At 57.0% G+C, this 13,890-nt stretch overlaps 1 protein-coding gene and 1 pseudogene across 1 annotated transcript in view; both read left to right on the forward strand.

Moving 5' to 3' along the window:
• Positions 1 to 13,890, forward strand: part of CFAP99 (cilia and flagella associated protein 99) — a 44,668-nt gene that overhangs the window by 5,124 nt on the left and 25,654 nt on the right. Inside the window, exon 2 of the mRNA XM_012466901.2 lies at positions 6,155 to 6,281. Within this exon, the coding sequence (XP_012322324.2) occupies positions 6,171 to 6,281 (111 nt within the window). The 5' untranslated portion in view covers positions 6,155 to 6,170. The remainder of the gene's footprint in view (positions 1 to 6,154; positions 6,282 to 13,890) is intronic.
• LOC135270073 (uncharacterized) lies at positions 6,317 to 7,206 on the forward strand (annotated as a pseudogene).

A 13,890-nucleotide genomic window follows, 5' to 3' on the forward strand; every position in this document is an offset into this window, starting at 1 on the left:
CTATTAAAAAAAAAAAAAAACAGCCGGGCGAGGTGGCTCATGCCTGGAATCCCAGCACTTTGGGAGGCAGAGGAGGGTGGATCATTTAAGGTCAGGAGCTTGAGACCAGCCTGGCCAACATGGTGAAACCCTGTTCTACTAAAAACACAAAAATTAGCTGGATATGGAGGTGCACACCTGTAATCCCAGCACTTTGGGAGGCCAAGGCATGTGGATCACCTGAGGTCAGCAGTTGTTCGACAGCAGCCTGGCCAACATGGTGAAACCCCATCTCTACTAAAAACACAAAAATTAGCCTGGCACTGTGGCGCGTGCTTGTAATTCCAGCTACGCGGGAGGCTAAGGCTAGAGAATTGCTTGAACCCAGGACGCAGAGCTTGCAGTGAGCAGAGATCCCGCTGTTGCACTCCAGCCTGAGAGACAAGAGCAAAACTCTTTCTTAACAAAAAAGAAAATACAAAAATTAGCCAGGTGTAGTGACAAACACCTGTAATCCTGTAATCTCAGCTATTCGGGAGGCTGAGGCAAGAGAATGGGGTGAGGGGCCGGAGGTTGCCGTGAGCCAAGATCGCCCCGTTGCACTCCCGCCTGGGCAACAGAGCGAGACACCATCTCAAAAAAAAAAGAAAGAAAGAAACTAAACCAATATGATCTTGGGATAGGTCTTCTCTTTGGATGTCCAAGCCATCTTTAGGATGAAAACCACGAGTGCAGCGTAGGGCACTTGAGCCATTCCTGTTCTTACCATCGGCTGTTCATTCCACAGACATTGCCGAGGCACTGGCTAGGTGCCAGCTCTGGGCTGAGAGGCCGGGACTCAGGGTGACGCAGCAGGACACTGCCCGAGGCCCTTAGCAATGCAGTGGAGGTTAATCAAAGCCTTCGCAGGAGCTGAGGGCTGAAGCAGGTGTTGGGGACGCCCCGGAGCTCGTGGGGGACGAGAAGGAGGTTTGTTTGTGGTTCTGGAGCTACATACAAAGGGCCTTCTCGTCTAAGCCCAAGTGGGCAGAGCTGGGTGCAGGAGAGGACTGGTGACCTGGGGCCGTGACAGGGTTAGGACATGCTGAGCTTAGAGCCTGGGGGCATTTGTTGGTGATGGATGAAATGGACAGCTCCCGGCACAACCTTCCCCGACCCACCCACCGGGACTCGGGCCAGCAGCCTGGCGTCCCCCTGCCTTTCCTCCATGCTGTCCAGTCCCTAAGGAGAACCTGCCATGCACAGGTGTGGCTGGGACACCTGGGAGACCAGGAGAGCGGGCTGCAGCCAGGTGGAACGGCCAGGCCAGACAGGCTTCACCTGGACGTGTCCAGTGTCCGCTCCGACACGAAGCCAGGGAAGAGCATTCCCATGAACACGAGTCTCTGGTTATGAGAGGCGCTTCTGGGAGGGCTCTGGGGAGACTGAGCCGCTGTCCAGCAAAGCTCCTGCTGTTGGGGAGGGACCAGCCGTGTCAGGTCCACTAGCCACGCTGGGCTGCAGAGAGCAGGGTCTCTCAGGGGCACAGGCTACAAACGGTGGGATCCAGCATCTTTGCCCAGGCTCCTTCCAGAGCCGGCTTCCCCTCCGGGGATCCCCACACCCTCCGGGTCAGTGCCTGTTTGCCCCAGGCAGGAGTAACTAGGATCAGGGACCCTGAGGAGACGCTGCTCCCCAGAGCCCAGCCCCTCCCTGCCACACACCCACACTCATGGCGCTGCCTTTGGCGTGGAGATTCCTGTAGCGTCTGGAGTTGTTTTCCCTTAGGAGTGAGCTTCAGTGGAACAAAGGGCCACAGAGCCCAGACAGGGGAGGGAGGGCCGTAGACCAGGCTGCGGAGGGTGGCGGGGGCGGAGGGGGGGGCGGCCAGGGCTAGGGCGGGAGCCCGCTGAGGGCCGGCAGGGCCAGGACCCAGGCCATGGCAGGGAGCCAGGCACCAGGGCTCCTGTTGTCGCAGGTGCTGGTCTCAGGGAGGGGCTGTGGTCTCAAGGGGCCCTTTGTCCCCCAGGGATCTTCCCTATTGAGGCCCCAAATCTGCTGCCTCATTTCTTTGTGCACAGAGGCTCCTCCCACTATCCTCAACCCCAAGGGTTTGCCTTCCACACTGTGCCTTCCCACCCACTTCCCCACCCTGCAGAACCCAGGGCAGAGGGAGGCTAAGACCCTCGTCCTCAGGGGTTGCCTAGTAGCTCCAGGACTGGAGCCGGGAGAGTGGCACCCCTCACATAGCCTCCACACCCTGCCCCAGCTACCTCCTGCCCCAGTCCCAACCCCCACCCCAGCCATGGACAGGGGCTCCTTCCTGTGGCCAAACACGGTGCTCCTGGCCCTGCAAAACGCCCTGCCCTGTGCTGAACCGGAACTCCTGGGTGCCGAGCGCGTGCTGCTCCCAGTCTCCACCACGCCAGCTCCAGGAGGATGGCAGGGCTCCCAGGGGCCCTGTCTACTTCTCCCCCGCCGCGCCCCCAAAGTCCCCAGTTATGCTGTGGAGTTGTAAAAAGTGCCTCAGTGTGGCTGGCCCTGAGGAAGATGGGGAGTGGGGTTTGTGAGCTGTGAGTCACTGCCTATGGGGAGCCCCTGCTGCCCTCAGCAATGCCTAGAGTGAAAGCCACGGGTCCCCTCCCCACCGAGCAATGCCCCAGAAAAGTGCTTCCTGCCCCTAGCAGCCCAACTATTGCCCCTGGCTGTGTTATGGCTGCCTGGATCCACCTACCCACCAGGGCTGGCCATGACGCCCGCGCCACGCAGCACCACGCAGCACCCCACTCCTGCCATGCTGGTGGCCTGGCCTGCTGGGACCCTCCCGAGGAGAGGGGCTGAATTCAGAGAGAGCAGGGACGGGGCAGAGCCTGTCACAAGCTAAGGCCCTGCCCTGCTCACAGCTGTCAAAGTCCCCACCCCAGAGACTCAGCTAGATGGGATCCGAGGAGAGTGAGAGGACCCTGAGGCGGGCGGCCGTGGGTGGTCTCTCTCCCACGGCCCAGCCTTCCGAGAAGCAAAGGTTTCCTGCAGGTGGGCTGAGGCAGCTTGGGTGGAAGGTCCCTGGGGGCAGGCCGTGGAGGGGGAGGGATCCCACAGAGGGTCCGACCGGATAGGCTCATCCACAAAGCTCTCTCGTGTTGCCCAGGCAAGCCTGGCCGCAGCATCTGCGGCTTTCCGGCGTGATGGCCTCTGACCTGGTGTCCTCTAAGCCTGCGGCATCGCTGCCTCTTCCCTTGCCCTCAATCATCAGGACGGCACTGGCGAGGAACGCACAGCCGTGTGGCCTTGGGCCTTGCAGCTCTCCAGACACGGGGTGGGGGGACGGTGACCCAGCCGGGGCCCAGGGCAGGCTCCCGGGCAGTGACGGTCCTGGCCGTGCCAGAGGCTCATGCTCGCTTTGTTCTGGGCACCTGATCTCCAGGGCTTGTCCTCGGCACCAGGGCTTTACGCCAGATTTCTCAATTCCAAGCGGCCTATCTCCTGGCCTCCTTAGAGAGAGGCTCTCTGGGCCTCTGTGTCCAGGAATAGCCAGGCTGGTTCCTAAAGCAGACCCTGAAAGGACAGCCCACGCCAGGCCTCAGGTGCTGTGCGGTACTGCAGCGGGGACATGGGGCCGGGGCCAGCGTCATGGCCTCTTTCCCTAACTGTGCCATTAAAGCCACACGCAGAACATGCCAGGTGCTCCTCTTGGAGACACCCCTGGAGCCCCCTCCCTCCTGCTCTGTTGGGAGCCAGATGTAGGGCTGAGTACCCACAGGGTCGCCGGGTGAGCCTTACGCTGTGCTGAGGCGCAGGATCCGAGAAATAAAGAGACAGGACACAGAAGTACAAGAAAAATGCAGCTGGGCTCGGGGGGCCACGCCACCTATGAGCGGAGTCAGGCAAGGCCTGGAATGTCCAGAAGCATGAGTATTTATTGTGTATAGGTTAGGGGGCAGGGCAGTGAGTGAAGTCATCTTTAAGGATAGTGATAGGGTCGTGAGCAACAAAACATGGGGTCCACCCCCATTAGGTCACCTAGGCCAGGAGGTGGACGGTGCACAGCAAGGGGCCGGTTCCCAAGAAGGCAAGGGCCGTGTGCAGTAAGGGGTCCACCCCCATTAGGTCACCTAGGCCAGGAGGTGGACAGTGCGCAGCAAGGGGCCCTTTCCCACGAAGGCAAGGGCCGTGTGCAGTAAGGGGTCCACCCCCATTAGGTCGCCGAGGCTTGAAGGTGGGCTGTGTGCAGTGAAGAGGGTGCAGTGTGCAATACCTCTATCTATGGGAAACTACTTCTAAGAAGATTTATAGGGGGATGCTTTAAGTCACATAGCAGTGACAGAGCTGTCAGGGTTACCGCCACCTTCTGGCAGCTTCCAATGGGTTCTATGGGAAGATGCTTTTCGAGCAGCACCGTAGCAAGAGCTGATAAAGTTCACAGTCACCAAGGTGGATTGCCGGTCTGAGGGCAGCCTTCCACAAGAACTGGAGCAAGGTCCTACAACTCCTTTATCAGGAGGAGTGGCTCTCGCCCCAAGCCTGCCACACAGCGGGTATCTTTACGACACTGAACGCTGCTGCCTGGGCCATGGATTCTTGTCCTGGTATAACTGTTTTTCCCTTAAATCATGCTCTGCACTGTGTCTGCTCCAGACATTCCTCCGATTATAAGTGCTTATTCCTTAATTCATGCTCTGTACTGTGTCCACTCTAGGCATTCCTCTGATTATGAACTAAGATATAATTATAGGTATATATGTCGGGAAATATTCTTTAGGCACTCATACTATTAACTCTTATATGATTATATATAGAGGATTATATAAAGGGATTCTTCAAGCCCTATTTCTATAAACTAATATATGATTATATAAAGGATTATGTAAAAGGAAATGGCTGAGTAGTAACACTATAAAGTGAGATATTCCTCAAGCCCTAACTGTGCCAGGGTTCTGCTTAGCTCTCGTTCCTCGGTGCCTATATGGGGGGTTACCCACACTTGTCCTGCCAGCCACTGTCACCTTGGGGCTACCTGCATTGCTGCCTGGAAATTCCCCACAACGACACTCTCTTAGTTCAGCCGCTGCTTCCCCGGGCACCCCCAGCCAAGACTCCTCTGCATCCCTGACTCTTCCTGCACTAAACACGTTCAGGGGCGTGCCCGGCTCTGAAATCTCAGGATTCATTCCCCGTGCTGAGCTGCCAGGGGGCCCTGTCCATCCGGGAGACCGCACCCTTCCGTTCCAGGGGATTTTCGCAGGGGGTTGTTGGCATTTTTTAAGTCACTCTCCAGCCTGGAGGATCCAGGTCTGGGGGCTGCTACCCGGGGCTGACCTAGCTTGTTGCGGGTAGAGGAGAGGTGCTCCCACTGTCCCCAGCGTTGGTGGCCCTGCAAGCCCAGCCTGGCCCAGAGCAGCTGGTCAGTCATGGAGCAAGAGGAGGGTGAGAAGGGTGCCCCTGTGCCCAGCACTGCCCCACCATCCTGCATAGTACAGCTGGATCCCAGACCTGCGCCACACCCAAGGGTGACTGCCTGTGCTGACAGGCTCCACCTCCTCTGAGGATCGTTTGGGGGCCACATGCTGGCCTCAGAGTTGGTTCCCAGGGTCCCAGCCTCACCTAAGCAGCTTCTGCAAGGTCCCCCGGAGGGGATCTGGGCGAGCCTGTCCCTGGAACTGCTGCGCTTCTCGAATGCTCAGCGCCCCTGCGAGCCCTCCCCAGGGCTCTGCTTCCTCGTCATCAGGACCCCAGGCTCCTTCTTGCCCCAACCATGTGTGATGAGGTCACCCTCACCCAGGACCTCTGCTCCCCCACAGGGCCTGACGAAGAAACCGTCAGCTTCCCGGGCTAAGCTGAGGGATGCTCAGAGGATGGCTGGAGAGGAGCCTCTGCTCTCTGCCCTGGGCCCCTTGCAGGGGTCACCCGTCCAGGAGACATGGTCGTGGGGCCTGCAGGGTGCTTGGCAGACTTGGGCTGTGGTGATGGGGGACTGAGGGTGAACTCAGCCAGGCTGGCCTGGGCCCCCTGAGCCACAGAGGCCTGCGGGAGACAGTGCAGGACATGGGCCTTGGGGGACCTGCCAGGACCCCCACTCACATCCGGCCCTCCCCGCTGCTGCAGGGCTGGCACCCTGGCGGGCACCTGTCGCTGCCGCCGAGGGTCCTGCAGCATGTCCCAGGTGTGGAGGGCGTGACCTGCCATGGTTTTTTCTTAGGCCCCTGCCTGGGAAGATGGCCTACTATGGAAAATGCCTCGAAGCTGTGATCGAGCACCTCGACAAATTTATGCCCAAGAGCGACAACCCAGAGCAGTTCCTGGAGGCTGCAGCCACCTCCCTGCAGGTAGGGTCTGCCGGGGACTCCTGGAGGCCTCGCTGATGGCCCCGGCTGTGCCACTGCTCTGGGTAACAGAATCAAATGCCTTCCTAACACTGCCTGCCTTCCAAACGGGGAGAGGCTGACGGTGGTGTCCTCGGAGACCCGCTCTGTGTACGGGGAGGTGCTCCTGGCACCCAAAATGTGTCAGGCCAGGCCCTGGGGAAAAGAAGCCTTGTCCGGAACCCGGGGTGCGACATCCACGCTGCAGTTCCATCCGTAACACACATCAGAAGGGTCAGCCCTGGGGCAACTCCATGCCCCGCCCCCACTTCAGGGGGCATCTTCTCTCGGGAAATGGGTCCTCCATCCCCCAGGGGCCCCAGGGCTGTGGCAGTGAGGGTGGCCGAGGCCACAATCTGTGCTGTATTTGTGGTAACCAAGAGTTGGGAATTCCTGACCGGATCTCCGACAGAGAGGCAGGGGCTGGCCTGGGTAGTGAAGCCCCCAGGATGCCGAGGGCTGCAGACGCCCCCACACCTCCTGCATCATCCTCCCCACACCCGGAGGAAGTCACAGGCCCACCTGGAGGCCGCCCAGCTCCTCAGCCCCATCCTCCTGTCCCTGGGTTTTCCTCACAGCTCCGTCCTAGTCCTGGCACCCCCTGCAGCCTCGGCAGCCCTGCCCCACTCAGGGGCCTCCCTGGCACCCGTCCCTGCTCCCACCCCTGGGTGCTGACCTCACACCCACCATCCATCAGTGGCAGGTGCCCGGGGAACAGGAGCCCTGCCTCCAGGAATGCAGGACATGGGCTCCATTGGATGGGCCTCCAGAGGAAGCTGAACCCACCAGGGAAAATCCCAGTGGGGGCTGTCACATGGGCCACCACCAGCCCATCAGTGCCCAGGAGCAGGGAGAGGGCACTCGGCCCCTGGAAGGAGGGCTCTCATAGCAAGTGTGCTAATTCGGGCTGCCTGCCTGTCCTGCTAATTCAGGCTGCAGCCCTCGGCGCCGCTGTACTCTGGATGAACTCGGCCTGTGTACGCTGCTTTTCTGCGCGGCCCCTGGGGGCTGCCCTGGCCACGCTCCAGCCCCTACCCTCACTACCTGTTCAGGTGCACCTGTGCTGTGCCCCCAGGCAACAGGCTGAGCCCACCCTGGCAGGGAAAGAAGGCGCTTCCTCAAGCAAAAGTGGTAAAGTTCATCTTTATTTCTTGATAGTAACCATTACAGAAAAATGAGTTTGTTACAATAAGTCATTTGGGTTAGGGTTTGCTTTCTCCAACCCACAGATGGTTAATGGTAGCGGAGACTAGTCGTTACCTGGTGAGTCACAACGTGCTGACCACGGGTGTGCGTTTCCACGGGGAGCCCAGCACACCGATCCTCCCGGCAAACTGGCTGCAGCCATCCAGGGGCTGCCCGGTACAGATCTGCACAGATGCCCCCGTTGGTGGCAAGGAGGCTTGCTCCTCACAGGCACTGGATTTTTCAGATCCTTTCAAAACCCCGCGCAAGTCCTAGTGGAATGGCACATTGGATCCTGACCCAGTTTGGACAGCTCGCTTTCCTCTTCAGCTATCAAGAAATTGTTGCAATTCACTGATTTTGCTAGGCCAAGGCTCAAGACTGTCACTTGCCAGAAAATTACACAATACATAAACCAAATGGCAGACTCTGGGCAGCAGACTGTGGTAAAAGGCAGTGCTTTGGGTTCAATCATTCCCCCCAAAAAATACCAAGCCAAGCATGGTGGCATGTACGTAGTCCCAGTTACTAGGACGTCTAGGGCACAAAGATCCTCTGGAGCCTAGGAATTTGTGTCCAGCTTGGGCAACACAGCAAGATCCTGTTTCTGTCTAACAGAAAAAAAAAAAGCAATGGGCCAGGCATGGTGGCTCATGCCTGTAATCTTAGCACTTTGGGAGGCTGAGGTAGGAGGATCGCTTGAGGCCAGGAGTTAGAGACCAGCCTAGGCCACATAGTGAAACCTTTTCTCTACAAAAAATTTATAAATTAGCCAAACATGGTGGCACATGCTGGTAGTCCCAGCTACTCGGGAGGCTGAGGAAGGAGGATTGCTTGAGCCCAGGACTTCAAGGCTACGATGAGCTATGATTGCACCACTGCACTCCAGCCTGGGCAACAGAGTAAGATCCTAGCTCTTAAAAAAATGTTGAAGTTCTAACCCCTGGTTACCTATGAATACGACTCTATTTAGATGTCATTCAATGAAGAATCTAGAGATGAGATCTGTTACAAACCACCACGGCACCCGCTGACCATCTGTCCCTTTACACCTTGGGTGCACCCAGCGTCAAGTCCAAGAAGACACTGGTTCTTGCTGTGACAGTCCTGGCCCTCGTGCCTTCAGTGTGGATTGCCAGGTGGTGCTCCACAGAGGCCCATGCTGCCCTCCTGGGCAGACGGAGAGCACCTGTTCGCCTTCGCCCTCACCCACCTCGTGTGCGGGCAAACGTTGTTATCTTTGCCAGTCAAACAGGTTGGGAAAGTCGCTTTATGTATTTTTTTAAAAAATTTTTTGAGACACTCCCTCACCCAGGCTGGAGTGCAGCTCACTGCAACCTCTACCTCCCAGGTTCAAGCGATTCTCCTGCCTCAGCCTCCCAAGTAGCTGGAATTACAGGCATGAGCCACCACACCCGGCCAGCTTTGAGTATCTATAATCAGCATTTCTCGTGTTATATTTTCCTAAGTTTTGAAGCAGTATGTATTTATTTTTTGAACCATCTGTTTGGATCTGTATCTGTTAGGAAACTGTTTGGATACGACAAAGTCCAGAAAAGCTTTAATCAGTTAAAGGCATCTTTGCTCATATGAGAAGCGGTCTGCAGACAGGCAGTCTAGAGTGGGCTCCGCAGCTCACGATGCCATGAGGAACTCACTCCATGCCTCTCCATGCAGACATCCTTAACACGTACTATTGCCTCACAGTCACTAAATGGCTGCCCTGCCTCCAGCATTGCGTCTATATCCCACGTGAGGAGAGGGGAAAGGCAAGCACTATGAAGGCATGTGCCAGCTGAATCTACCTTCCTTTCCACGTGCTTTCTTGGAGGCCACACCTAGCAATTTGCCATTACATTTTACTGATTAAAACTGTCACATGGCTCTGTCATCAAGGAGAGTTGCAAAATACGGTTTTAGCTGGACACATTACCATGCCCAGCAGGACAGCATCCTTCCTGTTAGGCGGGAGGTGGGGGAGACACATTACCGTGCCCAGCAGGACAGCATCCTTCCTGTTAGGCGGGAGGTGGGGGAGACACATTACCGTGCCCAGCAGGACAGCATCCTTTCTGTTAGGTGGGAGGAGGGGGAGACGCATTACCGTGCCCAGCAGGACAGCATCCTTCCTGTTAGGCGGGAGGTGGGGGAGAAGGGCCGCCGCGTGGCCCAGCAGCCTCTGTCTCCTTTGCCCCCTTTTCTAACTGACTTCGGGCTTTGCATTACTGAGGAGCGGGTACTGGCGGCGTGAATCACAAATCCTGTGTTGTGAATCAACCTCCTGGCTCCCTCCTGCCTGGACCCGGTCTAGCTCTTCCCCACCCCTGTGGGTCCCGCAGACAAGCGCACTCCTGGATGTGCTGAGAGACCCCTGCAGCGGCCTCTAGCTCCTGTCAGCGCTGAAGCCTTCGCTGCTGAGTGCCTGCTGCTCTCCCTGGATGGGGACCGAGGAGCCCCGAACTTGGCCGAGGCCCAAGATTTTATCACAAACTCGCAGACCCTTGGGCAGCCACAGGCCGCTCTCAGCGACTGAGGCTGGTTCCCCATTGGGAGCTCACTCCTGTAGCAAGGGCCTGCCCTGCCTCCTCTGGGAGAGATATCCCACCCAGCCTCAGCCCGTTCGGCTCCGCTGGCCTGGTCAGAAGGCCCGGCCCAGGGCCCAGTGCTCGGTGCCCCTGAGCCACGCATCACCCCTTGCCCCACCCCCAGGCCCCAGGCCCCGCTCTGTGAGTGGACTGGACACCATCTGTCCCGGCGGCCGCCAGCCCAGCATTAGTGGCAAGGACCTGGCCGTGGGCCCGGGCTGGCGTGGACCAGGATGTCAGTTACCAGCTTCCCACTTAGCTCTGCAGCTTCCAGGACCCTCCAGCCCAGCGTGGCCCTGCCCAACCCCCTTGCCTGGGGCTGATGGCACAGGGCTCAAGGCTCTGACCTTATTAAAAATGCATGCTCACTCTTCCCAAACACAGACGTCATTGATGAGAAGCGGCGTCCCTGTTGCCTGAGCCGGGGGAGCCAGAAGAGGTTGTCAGCAGCGTCCCGCAAAGTCATCACCCTCAGCGGCCATGCTGACTCACTGCTCTCAGAAGGGTCTGTCCTGGCTCCTGGGCTCCTTTGACAAGATGTCGTCAGTTACATGGGGGGACCAGCGCCCTTGGTGTGGGTACAGCCTGGCAACTGCAGGAAGCTGAGAGGGAAACTGAGGTGCAAGCCTGGCTGTTGAGATCAGAGTCGGCTTCCAGCAGGAGCCCCTCCTGGCAGCTCAGGGGGATGCCCTCCCTGGGCACAGCTCTCCATGCCCAGTCCTACTCACAGGAAGTCACTGGGTCCCACAACCTCCTGTGGAGGCAGGGCACTCCCCTTCCTCTCTGGCAAGCACCAAGTGACCGTCTAGCTGGGAAAGGGACAGTAAACAAGCAGTGAGAGCCGGTCAGGAGCACGTCCTCACAGCCGCGGGGCGAGTGTGCCTGGAGGAGGTCCCAGGCAGACGGAACAGCCAGTTCCCCATGAGGAAACAGGAGGCCAGCGTGACTGGAACAGAGCCAGGGCAGGCTGGGGACTCGGAGGGAGCTGGGCGCGCCGGCCACGGAGAGGAAATCCCTGATCCGACATCCATCTGAGAAGACCCGCCCTGACTACTGGGTGGAAGAGACTGGGGGAGCAAGAGGAGAAGCGGGGAGAGCAGCTAGGGTCCCCCCCGCCGACGGGGCCTGGGAGAGAGAGACACGCCGGGAGCAGAGAACCCTGCTTACTGCGCCACGAGGTTGGTCGGGGCAGTCTTGGGCCCAGCCCAGGAAGCTGGTCCGCCCGGTGTCCAGAGAGGCCAGTGGCAGCGGGATCGAGGTTTCTGAGTTCAGGGACTGGTGCTGGCGGGGTGTACATTTGGCAATCAGAATGCTGTCAGCCTTGAACCTGGCCGAGATCACTCAGATAGCGGATACTGACCAAACGCCACCGCAGGGGAGCTGCACCTTGAGCCCCTCCGATACGTGCGAAGACAAAGAGGCACCTGCACGGAACCCTAGAACCAAGGGTTGTCCCCGGGAGAACGTTGCCATCAGTGGGCATTCCAGCGGGAGCCCAGAAGCCAGTCCTGGCGCCCCCAGGAGAAAGAGATTTAACATAGGGAATCTTGCACTGAAAGCCACTGCAAGGGCTGGAGGAACTCACGCTGGGTCAGCCCCGCTTCCAGCTGGTCAGGGCGCTGCAGGGAGCAAGTCCCACCGCATCGGGTAGGGGAGGCAGGGGCCAGCAGAAGGCTCTGGGAAGCCCAGCATCTGCCACCCCTGGGGAGGTGAGGAAAGGGGCATCCCCTGCCCTTGCTTCTGCCATTTCTCCCAGAACCGCAGAGGCAGAGCTGCTGAAGCATGTGGTTCTCAGGCTTCCAGCCCCCGCACCGCAGGGGCGACGCTAGAAGGGTGTGGAAATGGCCCTATCTGCAGAGCAGTACCCAGAATGTTCTCGTTCACATGTGTGGAAACTGAGGCCCCAGAAGGTCACGTGGCTTGTCCAGAAATCTTCAGGTTAGCTCGCTACGCTGTTGTAGTCTTAAAATAAAAGTAAAATTCCGACATGCTCTGTATGCCCAAAAATATTTTACACAAAGTTAAAAGGCAGATTAAAAACTCACGACAGGCCGGGTGCAGTGGCTCCCTTTGGGATGCCAAGGCGGATCACAAGGTCAGGAGTTCGAGACCAGTCTGGCCAATATGGTGAAGCCCCGTCTCTACTAAAAAATACCAAAAAATTAGGTGGGCGTGGTGGCACAAGCATATAATCCCTGCTACTCGGGAGGCTGAGGCAGGAGAATCGCTTGAACTCGGGAGGCAGAGGTTGTAGCGAGCTGAGATTGTACCACTGCACTCCAGCCTGGGCGACAGAGCGAGACTCCATCCCCCCCCACCAAAAAAACCTCACGACGAATAACTATAATATTTATGGCTATGTTAATAGCCTTAATATAGAGAGCTTATAAAATGATTAAGAAAAATGTTATCCCAATTTAAAAAGTTACCAATTATATTTAATAATTTACAGTATCACAGAACACATTGTAAGTGAAATAAATTATTAAATGATAATTCAGAAAAAAATACAAGTGTTCAGAAAACATATGAGGCTGGACACAATGGCTCACACCTATAATCCCAACACGTTGGGAGGCCAAGGCAGGAGGATTGCTTGAGCCAGCCTGGAGTCAGCCAGGAGTCAGAGGCCAGCCTGAAGAATATAGTGAGACCCAGTCTTTACAAAAAATTCAAAAATTAGCCAGTCATGGTGGTGTGCACCTGTAGTCCCAGCGACTCAGGAGGCTGAGGTGGGAAGGCAGCCTGGGCCCCAGTAGTCAGGCTGCAGTGAGCAGTGACTCTGCTGCTATACTCCAGCCTGGACGACAGAGTGAGACCCTGTCTCAAAAACTTAAAAAAAAAAAAAATGAGATTTTCACTGCTAATTTAAAATTCCAGAATACAGCAATGAGATTCCTTCTTCTTCTTCTTCTTTTTTTTTTTTTTTCTGAAACAGAGTCTCACTCTGTCACCCAGGCTGGGCTGCAGTGGCACAATCTTGGCTCACTGCAACCTCTGCCTCCCGGGCTCAAGCATTTCTCTGCCTCAGTCTCCCGAGTAGCTGGGATTACAGGGACCCACCACCACACCCAACTAATTTTTGTATTTTCAGTAGAGAGAGGATTTCACCATCTTAGCAAGGCTGGTCTCAAATCCTGGCTTCATGATCCACCTGCCTCAGCCTCCCAAAGTGCTGGGATTACAGGTGTGAGCCACCGCGCCCGGGCAAGATTCCTTCTTTTTTTTTGAGACAGGATCTCACTCCGTTGCCCAGCCTGGAACTCCCGCATGCACCACCATGCCTGGCTCAGTTCACGCTTGATGAGCTCTTCAGAGATGTTCCTTGCTCATGCATCATTCATTTTGGTTATTTTTCTATTCATTCATTTGAAAACCTTTAAAAAAAAGAAAAAAAAAAAAGCCGGGCGCAGTGGCTCACACCTGTAATCCAAGCACTTTGGAGGCCAAGGTGGGCGGATCACCTGAGGTCGGGAGTTCAAGACCAGCCTGACCAACATGGTGAAACCCCGTCTTTAAAAAATAAATAAATAAATAAAAAGAAAACCTTTATGAGTTCATTTGAAAATATTATTGTGGTAAAATACGCATGACGTAAAGTGAACCGTGGCAGCCGTTTCTCAGTGTGGAGTCCGTGGGACTGAGCACGTTCGCATCACCGAGCATCACCGCCCTCCATCTGCAGAAGCTTTTCATCTGACCAAAGCGAAGCTCCGTCTGCATTAAACGCCTGTCATGGCCGCTGGCCCCGGTGCCATCCGCCCCGCCCCGGCGCCGGCCCGTCCTCGTCAGCCAGCACTGCA

Source organism: Aotus nancymaae, unplaced genomic scaffold, assembly GCF_030222135.1.
Source record: "Aotus nancymaae isolate 86718 unplaced genomic scaffold, 86718_ANA_hifiasm-v0.15.2.pri h1tg000006l, whole genome shotgun sequence".
Taxonomy (NCBI): Eukaryota; Metazoa; Chordata; class Mammalia; order Primates; family Aotidae; genus Aotus; species Aotus nancymaae.